This window comes from Polyodon spathula, chromosome 25 (genome assembly GCF_017654505.1).
Source record: "Polyodon spathula isolate WHYD16114869_AA chromosome 25, ASM1765450v1, whole genome shotgun sequence".
Classification (NCBI taxonomy): Eukaryota; Metazoa; Chordata; class Actinopteri; order Acipenseriformes; family Polyodontidae; genus Polyodon; species Polyodon spathula.
Genome location: NC_054558.1, coordinates 12,212,057 through 12,232,964, shown reverse-complemented (window position 1 = coordinate 12,232,964; position 20,908 = coordinate 12,212,057). Strand labels below are relative to the sequence as shown.

The window sequence follows — 20,908 nt, the reverse complement described above, 5'->3', positions numbered from 1 at the left end:
TAAATGTCAGTACTTTTCCAATTCCTTATAAGAGCCACCTGTCTTTCAAAAAGAAAGAGGATATATGTTCACAAACAACTACCGATAATAACACATTATTACCTAAATCTTATAAGCCTGAGCATGGAAAGCTTAAACAGTCATAGCAGTAATAATATCAAAGTGGCCTATCAAATTATACAATAACAACACATCATATAACAAATATAATAACTACTTATAATTAACTTATCGCTTTGGCCAGCATGTCTTGTTCCTGCTGGCACCATGACAATCTCTGTCTTGTCACATAGGCTCTTTTGCAGTCTACTTCAAAGCATGACTATATATGGACATTTCTGGTCTACCTTAGACTCTCTTCACCTAGCAATAACAGGATGTAGGTGAAGGTTAAAAGGGGAAGAGAAATGTCTAGACTGCTAAAAGTATATTTTTTAATTCTAAACATTATAAAGAAAATAAGCTTCAGACTTATTATTACATTGGTATGATCCCTTTTTAAGTCACACAGGCTAAGCAAACACATGAACAAACAGCTCAGAGGATAGTACATAAATTGCATGGGATGTAATTTTCCCACCACACCATCTGTCGAAATGCCGACCAGCTTTTGCCATTCAGAACCTAAAGACTCAATTTTATTGCGGAGACTGTTAAACTGGTCAGTGCCAGTTGTTCATCCATGAAGTGATTCCATTCCAGCTAGTTCTTCGTAAACCTCAAACTCATTCGTCACACCACGCACATAAATTGCCATCTGAGCAGTCAGTAGCTTCATCTTCTGCCAGGCAGAAGTACACAAACTTTTTTGCCATATCTTTTAGCTGTCGTAAAATGTCGTTTCCCAGATCTGACACACAGCGCTGCTCGGTCATACGATTCAAACAGGTTTTTTTTAAGTTCGGCGTTTCAGTAGGACATATTTTTTTCGCATGCTATTAATAAGCATTCTTTGACAAAATCTACATCGGTGAAAGAGCGAGATGTCTTGTAAATTTAATGAAGCAATTTCGTGGCTTACCTCCGTTGCAGTTTTTAATTCTTTCTGCACCTTCTGGAAGACATTTTGCTGGGCAGATAACTGTCGTTTAAGATCTGCAATTTTTGTGTGCGTAATTCTCCTGTGTATTCATTAATATTGGAATGTTTAGTGTCGTAATGCCTCTTCAAGTTGAATTCCTTTGGCACTGCAACTTCCCCATTACAAATGAAACATATATTCAGTCCTCTGTCTCCAATAAAGCAGTATTTTTCCATCCAAGCCTCCTTGAACCGTCGATGCTCAATATCAATTTTTTGTTTATTTATTTTAGTCATAGCTGAATGCAACTACACTGTGAAGTATATTGCTGGCACTAACCTAGTAGTATAAGGAAAATCTCTGTTCTGATTGGTTCACTGGTTTACATCAGGAGAACCAATGCGTGATTTCAAAAAAATTGAATGTCATAATCTTAAGGAATGAACCAATCACGATTGGATTTGCTGGTTACTATAACTCCCGCATCAACTGAGTAGTCGTGTAAAAAAAACAAAAAAAGTGTGTTGGCGGGCCACATGAAATGTCTTAGCAGGCCGGATTTGGCCCGCGGGCCGTATGTTGTACACCTATTAACTAAACTGATCTGAAGAATAATGAAGTAATCAACACATTAAATTCTGGCTAATAATATATATATATATATATATATATATATATATATATATATATATATATATATATATATATATATATATATACATATATATACACACACACACACACACACACACACACACACAAGGGACAATTGTCAATCAAACAATTAATCAATCAATCTTTATTTTATATAACGACTTTCATAGTGGACCACCATCACAAACCGCTTTACAAGATACAATGAAAAACAATGCATAATACATTAAATGCAGTTAGGGTGTGATAGTTCAAAACATGGTGGATGCGAGTGTCATAAAGAATCATAGGAATAGGATACAGTGAAAAATCTAAAGTAGCGGAGACACAACAGCTGATAACAGATATCGGGCTAAATGAGCAGGGAAAGCAAGAGAAAACAAGTGAGTCTTCAGAGTTGATTTGAAGCGAGTGCCGGTGGGAGCATCACACACCAAAGCTGGGAGAGAGTTCCAGAGAGTAAGAGCCATGAAGCTAAAAGAGCGCTCTCTGAGTGCGCTGCACTTTTGCTTGGGGATGACAAGCAAGCCAGAGTTGGAGGACCTCCGCTTGCAGGTGGGAACATAGCGGGTCAGCAGGTTGAGGAGGTACTCTGGACCTGTGTGATAAAGGGCATTGTAAGTGAGCAGGAGAATTCTGAAAGTAATCCTAAACTTTACAGGTAGACAGTGCAGTTGGGCAAGTCGGGGGAGATGTGTTGTCGTTTTTTACATTTGCATTTAAAGAAAAAGCTTACCTCGAGACTTGGTGTTTTACAAAAAATGGATGCACCAGCAAACTCAAAAAGCATTTATTTGAGAGATAGCACGCAGCAATATCCACCTGGTGTGCTGCACACTGATAGGTAGAACAAGCACAACTTGGAATTTATCTTTAGGCCACCCTCGAAAGGCAACATTAGGCCGACATTTATTATCTCAAACACAGAAAAGGAAAGGCTCAGCTTGATAGTGATGCATTGGAGGGGACAGAAAGTCATGAGTGCCAGAATACCGTCATTTTCTATTTGATAGAGGCATTTATCTCTGCTAATATTCCCCTGGAAAAACTAGATAACCCCAAGCTCTGCAAATTGTTTAATAAATAGAGGAAGTGTCTGATATGATAATGCCAGTTACATGATCAAGGCATACAGTGAAATTATTTGAAGTTTGCTGCCAAATTCAGTGCATTTGACTTGTTGAAAGAACAAAACAAAAACAATAAAAAAAAAAAAAGAAAAACACAAGTTACACATATTCCAGAATCTATCAAATGCCCAGATTCCATTAAATTGTTATGTTAACCATACTGTTCAGGGATCGATGCCAGAAAACGGGGAAATCCATTATATATATATATATATATATATATATATATATATATATATATATATATATATATATATATATATAGTAACAGAGTGGCCACTCACTGTGGTTCGTTGCCCCATAAATGCAGACCCAGATTTACAGGGCAACGAATAGATTGGTTGGATAAGTGTCCACCCAATCCTAAATTAGCTCAGGTGTAACCAATCGCCTTCAAAATCACACAAAATTAAGTAGCATTCACCTGTGTTAAATTGTAGTGATTCGCGTGATTTCAGAATAAATTCAGCAGTTCCCGTAGGTTCCCTCTGCTGGGTAGTGAATTTCAAAACAAAGACTCAACCATGAGCACCAATGCGCTTTCAAAAGAACTCCGTGACAAAGTTGTTGAAAGGCACCGATCAGGGGATGGGTATCAGAGAGGCTACCAAGAGGCCAATGGCAACATTGCAAGAGCTACAGGTTTTTATGGCCAAGACTGGTCAAAGTGTGCATGTGAGAACAATTCCCAAGCACTCCACAAATCTGGCCTGTATGGTAGGGTGGCAAGAATGAAGCCATTACTCAAGAAATCCCACCTAGAATGCTGTTTTGAAGTATGCAAAAAAAATACTCGGGAGATTCTGTAGCCATGTGGCAAAAAGTTTTGTGGTCTGACAAAACTAAAATTGTTATGTTTGGCGCAAACCCAACACAGCGCATCACCCAAAGAACACCATCCCTATTGTGAAGCATGGTGGTGACAGCATCATGTTATGGGGATGTTTCTCATCGGCAGGGACTGGGGCACTTCTCAGGATAGAAGGGAAAATGAATGGAGCAAAGTACAGAGACGTCCTTGAAGAAAACCTGCTGCCCTCTGCAAGAAAGCTGAAACTGGGACGGAAGTTCACCTTTCAGCATGACAATGACCCAAAGCACACAAGGAACTTAACAAAGCTTGAACAGTTTTGTAAAGAAGAATGGTCAAATATTGCCAAATCTAGGTGTACAAAGTTGGTAAAGACCTATCTCAATAGACTCACAGTTGTAATGGCTGCCAAAGGTGCTTCCACCAAGTATTAACTCGGGTGGAGACTTATCCAATTATGGTATTTCAGTTTTGTATTGTTAACATATAATTTTATTTCTTAAGAAAAACTTTTTTCCCCTTAACAGTGTGGAGTATGGTGTGTAGATTAGTGGAAAAAAATCCTCATTTAAGTGCATGAAACTCTGAGGCACAGACACAACAAAGCATAGCACAGTAGTCAAAAAGTGATTATTGCTCTACAGGAAAATATTCTTGAACTTTGACCCATACTCAAGACCATCACTTTCATTTCAAACACAAAATGTCTCATTTTCAGTCACTCGACAACACCCACAGTACAAAAATGTTCATTAATGATCAACAAAATGAGAATATGTTTAAAAAACAAACAAACAAAAAAAACCCTGGTACATTTGTATCTCAGAGAAACGCATAACGACATAGAACGTCTGTACAGCACTGAAACACCTATTTAAAAAAAAAAACAAACAAACACAAAAACAAACAAACTGTACTGCTGAACCTCGTGTTCTTTAATATTAGCATCACAAGGGTGTCCATGTATTATAATAAATAATAGATGGGCCTCTTCAGTGAGGTACAGTCTCGTCATTTATGACATCGCAGAAACCCTTTTTCTCCTGTAACTAAAATACTCTTTGCAAAAAACTATGTTTATGCAGCAGTCCAGGCTGATCTCATCACCACAAAGCCAGGAAATGTGGTATTAGGGTTTAAATTAAAAACTGTGTCTGCCATGTACTGTAATGTTTCACAGTGTGTGATGTTACTGTATGAATGGCGGGCTGCATGATGCAGCCTAGGCAACAACAGTTATCGTCAAAAAAAAAAAAAAAAAAAAGTAAATCCTTTGCTTACTTCTAGCACTTTCATATTTTCCTATTACCAAATTGCTTTGTACCTGTATAGGCCTAATGCTCCTATAACTGTAAACTCTCCAGTGCCGCCTTCGCACTCTTCAAAGTCTCAGACTGAGCCAATCACAGGAGCACCATGTCGGTCACGTCATGCCACCATAAATTGCTGATTTCTAGGCAGGCACGAGGTATGACACAGGCCCGCGTTTTTGGGATGATACTGCAAAACAGTCTCGCGTTTTGATTGGTCCATGTCTGTCATATGAATATGTCGTCACAGGAGTGGAAAAGCTTGCAGGCATTTTTAACATTGTGATCAGAGAAAAAGAGCGAGAGATCTACTTTTCACAACCTTTCAATTAAAATATAACATGGTGTTTTGCTGTACTAATATAACAAACTATGGGTTATTACTTTATATTGTCATGTTATGCACGAATATAAGAATTGTTTTTTTCTTTCAAACAGCATATATCTATAATTGTTTTTGCAATGTATTTTAATATCAAATATATACACTATTGCAGTTTTGTTACAGGATACATTACTTTATCTCAAATGTAATCACAGTTTTAAATATGGACTGCTCCTGTTTTCATTTACGCCCCAAATTCTGGGCCGCTTTGCTTTTCAGATCATTTTCGAATTCAGCCCAGTTTTTGGGAATCAGCTGACAGCTGAGTTTCTAAGCACACACCACCATGCAAACCCTGCACGCACACACCACCATGCAACCCCTGCACGCACACACCAGCATGTATCACAGAGGGAGGAGTTCCAAGCCTTGATGCAGTGCACTGCTCCTGTCACGGACGTTCCCTGGCCGGCAGATCAGGAGGGGAAGGGAAACCTTCCCCAGCTGACCTCCGATTTTGAAAGAAAATGGCGATATGCTAACTGTGAGGACGTCCCTCTTCAGCAGGAGGTGGGAGGGACTTCCACCTCACAGCAGGGCCCTGATAGGGCAGCTTATTTATATGTGCTCAGTGACTGACGGTCAGAGAGGGCTCTTCCCATTCAGTAATGATTGTCATTCTTTTTCAGGAAACCAGGGTTATGGTCAATCGATTATATGGTACAGTTACTATTGCAATTATCCAGGTATGCCAAGGGTTAATTACAGTTACAATTATAATTACAGTGTGACGGTCAGGTGATTTCAAAACAAAGGTATCCTGTTCCCAGACACAAAACAATAACCTCACCAGGTCCACACACATATACACAGAAAAAAATAAGCAAATATGGAAGCTTCACGAAATGAGTGGTGATCTGGGGCTGGTTGCACAAAAAAAAACCTCTTAACTGAAGTCTAAGTTTAATTCCAGCAAAACTGGTCTAATGTAAGATCTTCAGATAATTCTGTTGCACAAAGCAAAACTTTGTAAGTCTTACACAAGACTGGTCTTAAGCTACTGTTGCTAAGCAACGAAGACCGGTCTTTTTTTTTTTTTTGAGTCTGTTTGAAAAAATAAATAATGGCTGCGACCAAAGTGAAGAAAGTAAATTTTAGCTTAGAAAAGTTGTCAATTGTACTAGAAGTAATTATTCAAAAAGCAATAATACTGGGGAGGTTAGGGGTGTCATTACAAAACTGAGACAAAAATAAAGCCTGGCAAATAAGAAATGACCATACGGGTAAATGCCATCAACCAGACGTAAATCATACTGTAAATGACATTTAAAAAAAAAAAAAAATGTGCTGACCTGAGGCCAAAAAAAAAAAAAAACATTTACAAAAGAAAGCAGTAACTGTAGGCGGCCCTTTTGAAAACATTTCCCAGTCATCATCTTTAATACTTGATGTTTATGGGATTCATTATGACAGTGATAGTACAGCAGGTACATTAAAAATAAGTTAGTTGGTGCATATGTTTTCAAATATCGTTTAATTAAAAATGTATTCTATCAGTAGTATTCTTATGTACACTGTTCTGGTAGGCGGCTTGTGAAAATAATAATAATAATCATCTGCTAATCACTCAATTATAAGAGTATTAACATTTTTTAGGTAAATACATACAATAAATACATAAATAAACTTCAACTTTTTTTTTAATGGAACCGTGCAGTGAAATCATGTATACGACCGTGTCTAACAAACCTGCTTGATTTTTTTTGAAGATGCAGCATCGACAATGGATAACTGCGAAGCATATAACATAGTTTATTTAGATTTCCGGAAAGCTTTTGACAAAGTCCTGCTGTGGCAGAGCAAAGCTCTGCCCTTTTAAATTGGCAGGGATGGGGTTAACTTCCCCTGCCTGCCTGGGTTTATTATGTTCAGGTGGCTGGGGTTGATTAGTTGATTAGGTTGATTAACGATCAATCAGCGCCCAGCCACCTGATATAAAAGGAGGCCTCAGCTTCTCATTTGGGAGAAGGGAGCTGAGGAAGCAGGTTGGTGTTTGTTTTGTGGTTTTTGAATTGTGGCAGGCTGGCGAGTGGATAGAGGCCCAGAGACAGACTGCAGTTCAAAAAAATAACTGTTTTATTATAAATAAACAAAAATAAAGTGCACAAGGGCAAAATAACAGATACTCAAACACAAATAAAGCAAAAATAAAACTCACAAAAATAAAGTTTCCAGGCTGGGCAATGCCTTCACTGGATTTAGAAAATTCAAAAACCACAAAACAAACACCAACCTGCTTCCTCAGCTCCCTTCTCCCAAATGAGAAGCTGAGGCCTCCTTTTATATCAGGTGGCTGGGCGCTGATTGATCGTTAATCAACCTAATCAACTAATCAACCCCAGCCACCTGAACATAATAAACCCAGGCAGGCAGGGGAAGTTAACCCCATCCCTGCCAATTTAAAAGGGCAGAGCTTTGCTCTGCCACACCTGCATAAAAGATTAATTCTCAAACTGAACACAGTAGAAATGCTTGCACATGGATTAGGGAGTGGTTAACACATAGAAAACAAAGTACTGATTAAAGGAGAAATCTCAAAATGGAGCGAGGTAACCAGTGGAGTACCACAGGGATCAGTATTGGGTCCTCTGCTATTTCTAATCTACAGTAATGACTTAGATTCTGGTATAGTAAGCAAACTTGTTAAATTTGCAGACAACACAAAAGTAGGAGTGGCAAACACTGTGATGTCTAGATCATTCAAAATGATCTAGACAGCATTCAGAACTGGGCAGACACATGGCAAATTATATTTAATAGAGAAGTGTAAGGTACTGCATGCAGGCAATAAAAATGTGCATTATAAATATCATATGGGAGATACTGAAATTGAAGAAGGAATCTATGAAAAAGACCTAGGAGTTTATGTTGACTCAGAAATGTCTTCATCTAGACAATGTGGGGAAGCTATAAAAAAGGCCATCAAGAAGCTCGGATATATACGTGTTGAATTTAAAACAAGGGAAGTAATGTTAAAACTGTACAATGCATTAGTAAGACCTCACCTAGAATATTGTGCTCAGTTCTCGTCACCTCGCTACAAAAAGGATACTGCTGCCCTAGAAGGAGTGCAAAGAACAGCGTATGTGTGTGGCTGTTATGAGTACAGACAAGTCGGGAATGAAGTTCATTTAAAAAAATACAAATAAAAAAAAAGTTAGATCACTTTCACATCTCAGTTTTTTTACTGAAATGTTTAGTTTGTTTCTATTTTATTCTAAAAAAAAACAAAAAAAAAAAACCATAGAGATAGTTTAACGGTTGAAAACTAAGTCATTATACATGTATCACAGTTTGACTTGTTTACAGTAGTGTATGTCTCTTGGACAAGCGTGGCTGTTTGTGCAGAAAACATTCATGAATAAGGTTAAATGAATCTGACACTACCATTGAGGCTTTTTAATCCTGCTGGCTGATGATTTGTGAATCCATGTGAAGTCTCCAACAACATTGTATTAACTTCCAGTGGCATAGAAACGGCTTGCCACACAAACTGGAATGACTGCGGGCATGCTGTGGCTTCTGTTAGCTGCAGGCTCCAAGTTCTCTTTTAACATCTCCATTAAAGTGAATATGTCCTGGCAGAGCCGTACCGATCGTACCAGGCTCAAATTAAGACTTTTTGTGCAACAAGTCTTTCTTATTTTGGTCTAAATTTTAATTCTAAGCCCAATAAGTGGTCTTAAAAGCATTTAGACATTTTGTGCAGCCGGCCCCAGGACCCCAAAGTGGTGACTGGCTGTGTTCTGAGTTAGTTAATCATAAGTCATCATATCACCCTGTTTCTTTTACTTTCATTCACTGAACAAACTGCAATTTCAAACAATTTTTTTGTTCAGACTCCAGACAGGTAACTTTTCTGTTTCTTCTTGGTTTAGACTTTCAAACTACGATGGTCTCCACTACACCCTGTGTTTTTAAAACAGGAGTACAGCATACATTTTTAACCCTCCAAGGCACAGGCAGCCATTATGTAAGTGCACTTAATTCCGAACTGCACAGTGGCAGTTGTAGTTCACCCCAGGTCTGGTTGGGATAGGTGATGAAACCATATACGCAGAATAAAAATAGAACAGAATAGAATAAAAACATTTGAAATGGTCACAGTATGTCAATATAAATGGCACATCTTAATTTATTTTGTCTTGTGTATAGGAACAGACTCCCGTCGGCTGATCAATTCACTCACTGCTGAGACTGGGGGCATCACAGTGGGGCCAAGTATCCAAGCAAACAACGTTAGCAATATAAATTATTACATCACTGCCAGAACAGGTAAATGCATGTCAACACTACACTGCTCATAATCATCATCACCAGGACTGGCCAATTACAATTACAGGGGAGGGGAGGGAGAGAGGGGGGTTGAGGGGAGGTGGAGGAGAGGGGGAGTTGAATAAGCAGGGGGCTTCTTATCCAAGATGAAAAAGCAGGCGACTGAATATTTCAGGAGGCTGTAGAGACAGACAGTTTATTGACAAACAAAGGAGGGGGGGGCGGCTTCTTGTTTCCAGTACGATTGTAGTAAAATGTTTGTTCACTCTCTCTTTTCAACAAGACACGAGAAAGAAAAGTGATCATGACAACGAACCAGGTGAGGGGGGGGAGGATTTATTTGAACCGGTTTTTACCTGTTTATGGGGCTTCAAATAAGTGCCTATCGAATTTTGTAAAAAGTAAATGCCGGAAGCCCTAATTTATAATTGTGTAAGTATCTCCATTGATAGAGTAGGTGAGTAGCACACAGCTCTGCATTATCATTTTCCTATCAAGTGATTTGATAGGATTTTTCCTATCCAATGCTGTTTGGTTAAATTAAAATTGTACTTTCACTTGTGCTGCAATAAGCAACCTACAAAGTAACATAAACATCCACACACATGGTGAATAAACCAATACAATTTGCTTTTGCATGTTAATTTTCATTTTATGTATGTTATGTAGTAATGTGTTGTTTTATTGTAAAGCTGAATACTTTAATTGATATCGTTCAATAGAACAATTAGAAATTATAGAAATCATTTTTTGTGGTTTTTCTAACTCTTTGCCCAAATACTTTCGTCTGTGACTGCGTGTGTGACTGTATATATATTGTTTTGCTGGAACTGTCTACACCACACAATTATTCATTCTGACTCGCATTTCTGTTTGTTATCTTTTAGCACTGGAAGAGCCAGACTTGAACAAAAGAAAGATGGGTAGCTATTATACATGTTATTGTTAGATATATTTAAAACCACTGTAATTATACAAAATCATTAGACTTGCATTCATAAATATAATGAAAACTTTACATTTGAATGCAGACTTCAGAATTATATATAAGAATATAAATGAATCTGAAAAGAACTCCCCTAAATCAGTAACAATGTCAGACTTGTATAAGAGTCTAGAAATCCATCCCTCGCACACCTACCCCACTCTTGTACTTTTTGGAAATGGTGGTATCCGGAATATAGTATCTGTACCTGCTAATAAAATAACACCCTAATGCATATTGTAAAAACTCAAACTATAATTAACAATTCAATTTAATGATCTGAGATGCCAATTCATTCCATTAAACATGCATTTACCATGTTTCACCATATAATAAAATAATGCTTTACCATACATCTCTGGAATTTACCATGCTTTAATGTCTTGCCAGGCATTCAGCAGGCTTTGATACTTCATTACTCTTTCACTGTGGTAAAAATGTGATTCTTCAGATTAGTTGCAGTTAGATTTTGGGGTGGGAATATCCATCCTCAGTAAGTGGTATTGATGTTTTTTTTTTTTTTTTATGTTGAAAGATTTTGTTTTGTAACAATATGAAATATTTAATAACACTTTTACAATGTTGCAGTTTGTCAACAAAATTACAAAAAAGAAGTAGAAAAAAAATATGGAAAAATGAAAGACTACAATTCCTTGACAGGGGAATGGGTGAATTTTAATAGAAGATACACAAAGCTGCTCATCCTCAGAAGACATTTGAAATTAAAGGAAAGGGAAGATGAGCTGAAATCAGGAGGACATCTGGAGTTGAGAAAGAAATGTAAAAGCGATGAAGCCATGTGCATTCAAGTGGAAGATGTATTTGCTGCAGATGAAAATGGAGAAATACCTTCAACTATTGTACTCCAGGGACCAGCAGGAATTGGAAAAACATTCACAGTTAACAAAATCATGTACGACTGGGCATCAAAGAACATCTTCCAGGGCAAGTTTGATTATGTTTTTCATTTTAGCTTTAGAGAGCTCAATACAAAAGGTAACGTTAGCTTGATCGAATTGCTCTCTGACCAGTGCAGCGATTTAAATCTTAAGGAAATACTAGCTTGTCCAGAAAAACTCCTTTTCTTGATGGATGGTTTTGATGAATGGAAGTTTCCTTTAGATCATTATGATGTTGGCCTGGGTGGAGATGAGCATACAAAACAGCCAGTTGCAATCACAGTCAGTCGGCTTCTTAAAAGGAAAATTCTTTCCAAATCTACCCTGTTGATCACAACGAGGCCTTCCTCTTTAGAAACCCTTGACAAAGGCGTGACTCTGCAACGCTTTGCAGATCTTCTTGGGTTTTCAGTAGATGAAATACATCAATATGTGTCTAATTATTTTGAAGCCAAGGAGCAAGCTGCACAAGCACAAAACTACTTCAAAGAAAATGAATCTGTCTTGACCCTGTGTTTTGTTCCAGTTGTCTGTTGGATTGTTTGTGAAGTAATAAAACACAGCATTGATTGTGGAGAAGAACTTACACTGAACTTGAAAACAGCCACCCAAGTTTTTGTTCACTTTATAATTACCCTGCGAGAACACCATGGTAACAATTTACCATTGGATATCATTCACAAGCTTGGCCCACTGGCTTTGGAAGGGGTCAGGAAACAGCAATTTTTATTTCCGGAAGAAGAACTGGAAAAGCTTATTTCCAGTCCAGTTCAAAGTGTGTCTGCATTTATCAATAAAATACAGTTTAAGCAGGGCCTTAGCTGTCAATCTGCATACCATTTTTTGCATTTAAGTATCCAAGAGCTGTTTGCTGCCATATTTTGTGTCTCAGGCATGGCTGATGAAGAAATAAATACCTTGCTCAATGACTCCCTTCATAACAAAAGTCTTTTAAATGTAGTTCAATTCATGTTTGGGCTTGCAAACATGAAAATACAAGCGTTGATCCCAGACAGTAATCTACTACCTATTTCTGTATTAAGAACACGGTTGGAAAAATGGATGAAAGAAGCCTCAAGATATGTCTACATTCTTGAATTGCTACATTGTTTGTTTGAGATTCAGGATGAGGAGTTTGTTAAGAAGTCAATGGCAGACATGAATGTATTGTCGTTCAGGCATGGCTGTGTTAATAAAAAGGATTGCACTGTGATAAAATATTGCATCGAGCAACGTGGTGAAGTGGACAGGCTTGATCTCATGTTTTCCATCTTGAAGGAAGATGAAGTAAAAGCCCTTGTGGAAGTTCTTCCAAAATGCAAAACTTTTTAGTAAGTGTTCTTTAAGGTTGTATTTTTTCTTTTTCAGTTGTGTTTAAGAAAATAACTGCACATTTGTACATTAACAATAATAAGCACATTTGCACAACTGTATAAAATGTATACAGTTCTATCACAGCCAGATTTTAATATTTTGAGATTCCAAGCACAAGCTTTTGTCAGACAGCAGCCGTCTTGAGATTACCAATCATACACATTGGCTACGTTTACAAAGACTGTTGGCACCCAGAATGGATGTCATCTTATTGTAATCATTCCAGAATGGATGTGCTGTGGGTCAAAATGTATCAAATTCATGGAACAAATTGAAGAATCATCATTGTAAAATCTTTGATGTAAAATACAGAGATGACCAGTAGAGCTCTGCAGTTACTTTTGCTGCAAACCGAGATGCCCTCAAATTCGATACTCAAAATTGAAAAGTTTCTGCAACAACATTCTAAAATCTTACAATTCCATTGTGAATATCCTTTTTAATGTAGTGCACTTTTAATTATTGATACATGCTTAAGATGTGTGATATGAAATATTAGGAAAGCCCCTCCTAATTACCATAAAATGACACTCACTGGGGTGACACTTTAGAAGTTTCTTGTAAACCCTTGTCAAAATAAAAAAAAGGACAGGGTCAGAATCTTTTTTCATGAATTCTGCAATCATAGTGTGCTGCTTTTATTTTCATTGTAAATCTAGCCATTGTTAACCACACTTTATTTCACTACAGCATGCAAGCCGGTTACCTCACCGAAGACACAGTAATGAACTTCTGTCAGATGCTTTCTACACACCCCAGCCGGAAATTCTTGTTTCTGGAAATAACGATGAGAAAAGAAGGGCTGAAATTGTGCTGTGATACAGCTGATAGTGGGGTGGAAGAGGAATGGTAAGAACATTCATTTAAATTGTTATCATTATTTATAGCAGATATTTTTTATTGAAAGCGACTTACAGAAATTAGGCAAAAATATGAAATACAGAAGTTAGTCAATAAAAAAATGCAAAGCAAGCACATGTATACAATATATACAAAATAACTAAAAATAAAGGAAAATATAAAAAGATAAGTAAATAGGAGTTTGCAAATAAAGGTTGAAGAGATATGGAGAGAAATAGCAGATAAAAAGACATAGTATACAAAAACAAATGAAGTATTCTGAACATTAAATACACAGCAAACTAATTAATAAAATAAATAACACAAAGAACAGCCCAGAACAGCCAGGGTCCTTCTTCAAAGTCCTTACTCGAAAGCCGCACTCACTGCTGCTCACACCAGCAGGGGAGATGAAACAGTAGCAGTCCTTGATGGGAGGCTGCAGAAACAGGTGTGTGATGAACGCAGGTGAAAGCACTCTTTATAAAGTTGTGTGTAAAATATCCCTATATCTAATATTTTAAGCCGAGTAGGACACAGGATGTGCAGTAACAGTAATATTGATGCCAGTATCCAATATTGTAATATGGATGCCGTTTCCACACTGGCACTTGAAAGTGGTGTTGAGTGCCTTCTGAACGCAAGCTGGTTTGTTCACACTAACCTTAATGCCCCTTTGAGTGTGACTGCCCACTGGACTAACTAATCCACCTCCTGGGGTAGTTGTGAGTTCCCATTCATTACTACCAGAGTAATTTTACCCCACATTAGTGTGTGTAAACAAAATAAGCCATAATTAAAAAATCAATGTGAGTTATGTTTTTGATTGCCCATGTGTCATGCACTTATCAATGTGCTTTACACATTCACAGATGAAAGAACTGCCCTGGTCAGCTTCAGGTTGTGTTCATTAATGCAAATGTAGTAGTTACGTAAGCAATAAGGCATGACAGGGTGTGTGATATGCTCTAATATCAGCACACATTGGGTGCGTTGCTACCGCCTGGGGTGTGGTGATATTGGAGTATATCACACATGCTGAAGTGCCTTATTGCGCTTATAAAATGGGTCAACTACCTAATAGAAAAAAAAAAAAAAAAACTAAACATTTTTTAATTAACAAAAAAGTCATTTTTATTAAATATCCTTCTGCCTCTGCCTGACCTAAGAAAACCTAGCCCCTTAAAAAAAAAAAAAAATAAATAAATAAATAATAATAATAATAATAATAATAATAATAATAATAATAATAATAATAATAATAATAAAAAAAAAATAATTTAAAAAAAATCTTTTTTTTTTTTTTTTTTTTTTTTTTTTAAATATACTTTTACTGATTAATTTTGTTCTTCGTGTTTAGATACTATTGAAATATTGTGATTGAAGTTGCAGTGTTGAAGATTTACAGGCCCTTTTTGAATTTTTTTCAGGGATTTTACTTACGAATTTTTCAAGCTTCGTATGGGCAGAGGATTGCCGGGCATGGAGTAAATGAAACCTCAGAGTTTTTTATTTGATTCATTATAATTCTTGTGATTCTTGGTTTATTCATTCAATTTTAAAGTGAAATATTCCTGGTCGTTTTAATCATGGCAAAGCACAAACGAGTCTGCCTTTAAATCACGCAGACCTTCTTTGCCATGTCTGGCCATATTTAGTCAAACCAAACCTCTTTCACGAAACCTGCGTTTGTTTAAACCACCAAAAAAATAAAATAATAATAACTAGAAATGCCAGGCAGTTTTACGGCTCCCAAGCCCCAGTATCAGTACCCGTCTAAGCGTGTTTAGTTCTCAGTGTGCCAAGTTTAAAATCAACAACTTCAACAGTTCCACAAAAGAAGATTTTGAAATTTATTTTTTTCAAAAATTTGTCAGACGGCCATCTTGTTTAACTCGCAAATGCCATTTTTGAAAATGTAAATTTTACAGACACAGTCACAATGGTTTTCAAGTTTGGAGTTAATCAAGTGAATCATTTTTAAACTGAATCAGTTTTAAATATAAGAAGAAAATGTAGGACTGGCAGCTATATTGTTTCACGAAACATGAACCATTTTGACATGTTTGTATTCTGCTGTCACCGGAACGATGCCTACCAAGTTAGGAGTCTGTTGGTCTGACGGTTTTCACATAAAAGCAGTCTGCTGTTATGGGTGCGTTTCGGTGAAATTTGTGGCAGCCATTTTACTATTGAATTGTATCACAGCAACTTCTGCTTTGCAAGCAGGTTTGGTGCTGATAATATATCCCAAGTGTCAGCTCAATCACTTCAATGGTTCCAAAGAAGATTTTGTGAGGTTTCAAGAAGAAATGCGTCTTACGGCCATTTCGGTTTAACACCAGTTTCTTAAAAGTCAGTTGTATTGCCACAGTGTCAAGGGTGATGCTTGTGAAGTTTGGAGTTAGTCAAGTAAACCATTTGTCAACTGAGGCAGTTTTAAATTTCAGATGTAAACGTACACCTGGCGACCATCTTATTTTATAAAACAACCATTTTGACATATTTGACAATAACATTTATCACAGCAATTTCTGCTTCGTAAACTTGATGCGGGTTTGGATGCTGATGATATATGCCAAGTGTCAGATCGCTTTACCGGTTCCCAAGAAGAAGGTTTCGAAAGGTTTTATCGAAAAATGCGTCGTGGCACCAATTGCAGGGAAGGAGCAGCACATTTTTTCTGCATCTGACAGCCAATGTATCCAGCTTGCTACCTGCCAAGTCAGAAACTGATCAGTCTCACAGCTGTTTAAAGTTTTGGGAAGAAAAAATAGTAATAATAACAATAGGCTTCTCAGACTTTGGCTTGGAAGCCTAATAATACTTCCCCAGTAGAGTCAGGTGACACTGCAGAGTCAGGTGACAGTGCTACTTTTTTGTTGTTGTTGTGTTTTTTGTTTGTTGTTTTTTTAAATCGTCCTTGTGATCCGGGCGTAGTGACAGGAAGTATCCATGCCAGATTTGCAATACCGCTTCACAGTGGCAACAAGCATGTGTGTTTGCATTTTACTGGGTCGCTTATCAAATTCACTTTACAGTTTATGGCTGGACTGTTTGAAAAATGGTTATGATGGGCTCGTAGGGTCACATAGCTTGAAATTGAATACTCCTGTCTATCTGAGTTATGGGCAGTGACATAAAGCTCCCGTAGCAAGTTATTTAGATTAGAGTTACTTTTGTAAGTCTCCATCTTTCAGACTCGTCTAGAGTTCGTTTTCCAAATACATCCAAATTTGCATGTTTATTATGAATTCAAATATGGCTATGCTTTTTTTTTTTTTTTTTTTTTAATTATTTATTTATTTAATTCTAGTGGCATTTGGATATCTACCATTGGTTTGCCCCTTTTTGACCAATCAGGATGGAGTATTTAAAAGAACCATTTTATAATTAGAAAACAGTTTTTACATACATTCAACAGGTTTTTCTTAAATTGACCATTGTGCAGTAGAATCAGCTCGAAGCTGGCAGTCTTATGCAGACGAATTCAGTTTTTAAAAAGAATATTGGTTTTATGAATGCGTTCCAGTGGTGGTTTGAGATTTGTTATTAGAGTCACTTTCACACAGATCAAGACTTTCAGCCACTGTCTTCCAACAGCAATTTACCGTGTTTCATTTCTGGTAAACTTTGACGGCTGTATCGGACTACAAACGCAGTAACAATGTATCAGTTTATCAAATGTGATTAGATCACAAACGGATGTACGGGGAAATTGTGTGATTATGTTTATTATCTCAATGAACAATGTGCAGTGAACAGAATGAGTTTATGAAATTGGACAACTGTCTTTTTCTTTCAGTTTATCAATTGACGGTGATCTCCCTGAAGATTTCATTTGGAACATCTGCACTTTGATTATTCCAAAATATAACTTTGAAAGCATATCCATCCAGAATTCTCATCTTACCAGCAACTTCATAGAAAAACTGGATGGTGTTTTGAAAATGTCAACCATTGATCTCCAGCCTCTTCGGTAAATTGATTTTGAATCTAAATATACTGAATATGTGTCATACATTTTCAAACCAATTGGTGACAGAGAGAGAGACAACCAATATCATGCTTTTGATGCCAGACTTATGGAACACACTCTGGGTCAATTGCAACAAACATATGGATTTAGTACGCAGCTCCCTACTAAGTTATGAACTGGCTAGTATGGTACAATCTCAGGATCATCCCCAGCTCTGTACTAAGTTAGTACCAATTGCAATGAAAAAAGATGTGGAACAAAGTTCAGGATCAGCTGATTCCCAGCTTTATTATGGAGCACAGAACTAAGCTCTTTATTGTCTTGTGTTTGCAAACCAGAAGTGAGGGGAGAGTTCAAACTCAGAGTAATTGGTTCCGGCTTATATCCCTAATAAAAAATGTAAGTTTGTGCATAAATACATTAACATACGAAATCAAATGCCAAGGCTGAACTGCATACGAATATTTTGATATCATCTTAAACCAAATTTATAGGTACAATCCTAAAACGCCACTAAAATAACTGAAGCGGTGTTCTAGGACAATCAAGACTTTTATTCGTGCTCATTATTTAATCCAGTTGTACAATCAGCGATAACGTCTGGATATTAATCGAAGACTGTACTCGCCGAGTGTACAGAACTCTCTCGTAGTTGGTAAACATCCTTACAAATATCTCCTGACGATGTAGATGAAGGCAGTGAGCCTCCTTTATAAAGAGGAGCAGCTTGGTAAAGGCAATTAAATACATGAGAATTAATCATTACACTATTATTAGAAATTCATTGGAAATGGCAGTTTGAAAAGAGGAAACACTGCTCACAATATTAAAAAGAGTATGTTCTGAACTGCAAGGCTATATCTCAGTGATAATTATATTAATACTGATGAAACTGGTTTAATAGCACACGTTTCAACAGGTGTTTTTTGTTTTTTTGATTGTTTTTTTTTTTTTTTTTTTTTTTTTTCTCAGAACAACCACACTTGATACCATTTTGGTTATTATAGTTCACTTTAATAAAAGTTATCAGTACATTTGTTGGGATTTCTCATTTTTACTCTAGTTAATATGATACCACAGCTCTTTAGTCTAAAGAAATTGCTGGAATAACTTAATACTGTGCTTTAGTGTCCTCTAAGGGCAACAGTCGTTAATTAGGGTTTGTTGCAATTGAGAACATTTTTAATACGCACCTAAGAACCCTGGAGTTGCTAAGTTCATTGCAATTGGTTCTAACTTCTGTACTTGTTTAGTAGCGTCCTCCGTACTAACCACGGGGCCATCCACAGTTAGTACGCTGCTTTCAGTTCATTGCAGTTGACCCTGTATGTCTGTATCAATGATCATTCAGTCAGAAGAATAGCTGCTTATAGAGCCGGATATTCCACTTCATACAGCCGTACATTATCTTTAAAAATGAACTGATTTGAAGTTAGAAGTCGTACCTCTTTTACCAGACACATTTCTTATGAAGTTCGTATTGCAGTGCATTGATGATGATGATTGCAATGCTGAGTAACTGAAAGAATAAATAAAAAATGAAATAAAGCGCATATTAACTTAAATTAAAAAAAAAAGAAAACTTCAGTTTAATCAGTACTAGCGATAGCATGTTGACACAACTTTAGCATAGCACATTGCACAATCTCTTTTGTGCTAGGAGGGAATCTTAATAGTAGTGCTGCAAGAAACGATTATTAATGTAATCTGTGAATCTATCGATGATTGCTTTGATTATTCCGATAAATCACTCACTCAACACATCACTCAATAGCAAATTGAACCATTTTAATAGATTTTGATGTACCCAGTACAATACATGCTTTGAGATGATTGCACTTGCTTTGCTTTTCTGTTTCAGCAGCAAAAATGACTCTACAATTCGAAAGTGTCGAAAATGCTAACTAATGAATACACAGCATAGTATCCTTCTGAAAAAAACTGCCAAGGTCAAATGATGGCTAATGCATGGAGACCATTAAACACACCACAAATGAACTTGAGAATTTTACAAGCTGAAACTATTGATTTTTAAGTTGACCACTTTATAAGACACAAAACAACTATGCATGTTAATGATTGCTTTTAGATTGATTTATTATATTAACAACAATGGAATGACATGGGGGGGGGGGGTCCTTTACATTCTTTACTTCTAAAACTATTCTATTACATTTCAAAGCAGGGTGTACTTTAAACAGATACTGTCAGTCCTTAAATATTTGGCGAATCACACCCATAAAACCAATTTCGCTTTTATTTACATGACATTTTTAGTTTTTTGTGGCTGACTGTTGCTAGTGGCAGTCTTATCATGGCAGCTGGTTTACAGGGTTCTTTTTTCTTATTTTCCCCTCTATCCTCGCTATCTTTGCTGAACCCATAGTTTCAGAGACTGAGGCATTAATTAAAACAACAGTTGCTAACCCTTTGTTTTCGATCAAATTCGATCGGTGCGGAAACACGGGTGATTCACAACTTATTTAACTAATAATACAAACTTTTCTTCATCAGTCCTGCCCCCCAGACCTCCAACTACCTATCACAACCAAGTTTGTTGTGATGGAAGCATTTCAGTGAATACACACCAATGAAAAAAGTGGAAGTAGCTGCTGGTGTAATTTGATCACATGTGGAATGTATATCTGTTGTCTGGGGGTGCAGGACTAATTATAAAAAGTTTGAATCATTGGTTAAATAAGCTGTCAGTCACCGGTGTTGGATGGCCATTGGATAAAAGAGAAATATTTTTGTTTTGGGGGCACTGCACTGTCGATCTCACAGCAGCCGGTTTTTTAAATTTTCATTTGTATGTTGTCGTAGGAATTTCAGTGTTTTATAGTTTAGAGCAGGGGTCTCCAATCCTGGTCATGGAGGGCCGGTGTGTCTCCTGGTTTTTGTTCCAGCTGTACCCTTAATTAAGAAAGTTTATAAACAAGAGGAGGCCATTCGGCCCATCTTGCTGGTTTGGTTGTTAGTAGCTTATTGATCCCAGAATCTCATAAAGCAGCTTCTTGAAGGATCCCAGGGTGTCAGCTTCAACAACATTACAGGGGAGTTGGTTCCAGACCCTCACAATTCTCTGTATAAAAAAGTGCCTCCTATTTTCTGTTCTGAATGCCCCTTTATCTAATCTCCATTTGTGACCCCTGGTCCTTGTTTCTTTTTTCAGGTCGAAAAAGTCCCTTGGGTCAACATTGTCAATACCTTTTAGAATTTTGAATGCTTGAATCAGATCGCCGGGT

At 37.0% G+C, this 20,908-nt stretch overlaps 1 protein-coding gene across 1 annotated transcript in view; it reads left to right on the top strand.

Annotated features, from left to right (window-relative positions):
* The window catches only part of LOC121300008 (NACHT, LRR and PYD domains-containing protein 3-like), a 71,238-nt gene that overhangs the window by 11,793 nt on the left and 38,537 nt on the right, over positions 1 to 20,908 (top strand). The window contains exons 3-8 of the mRNA XM_041228334.1: positions 9,467 to 9,586; positions 9,870 to 9,905; positions 10,474 to 10,509; positions 11,160 to 12,801; positions 13,535 to 13,693; positions 17,490 to 17,663. Coding sequence (XP_041084268.1) covers positions 9,467 to 9,586; positions 9,870 to 9,905; positions 10,474 to 10,509; positions 11,160 to 12,801; positions 13,535 to 13,693; positions 17,490 to 17,663 — 2,167 coding nt within the window. The remainder of the gene's footprint in view (positions 1 to 9,466; positions 9,587 to 9,869; positions 9,906 to 10,473; positions 10,510 to 11,159; positions 12,802 to 13,534; positions 13,694 to 17,489; positions 17,664 to 20,908) is intronic.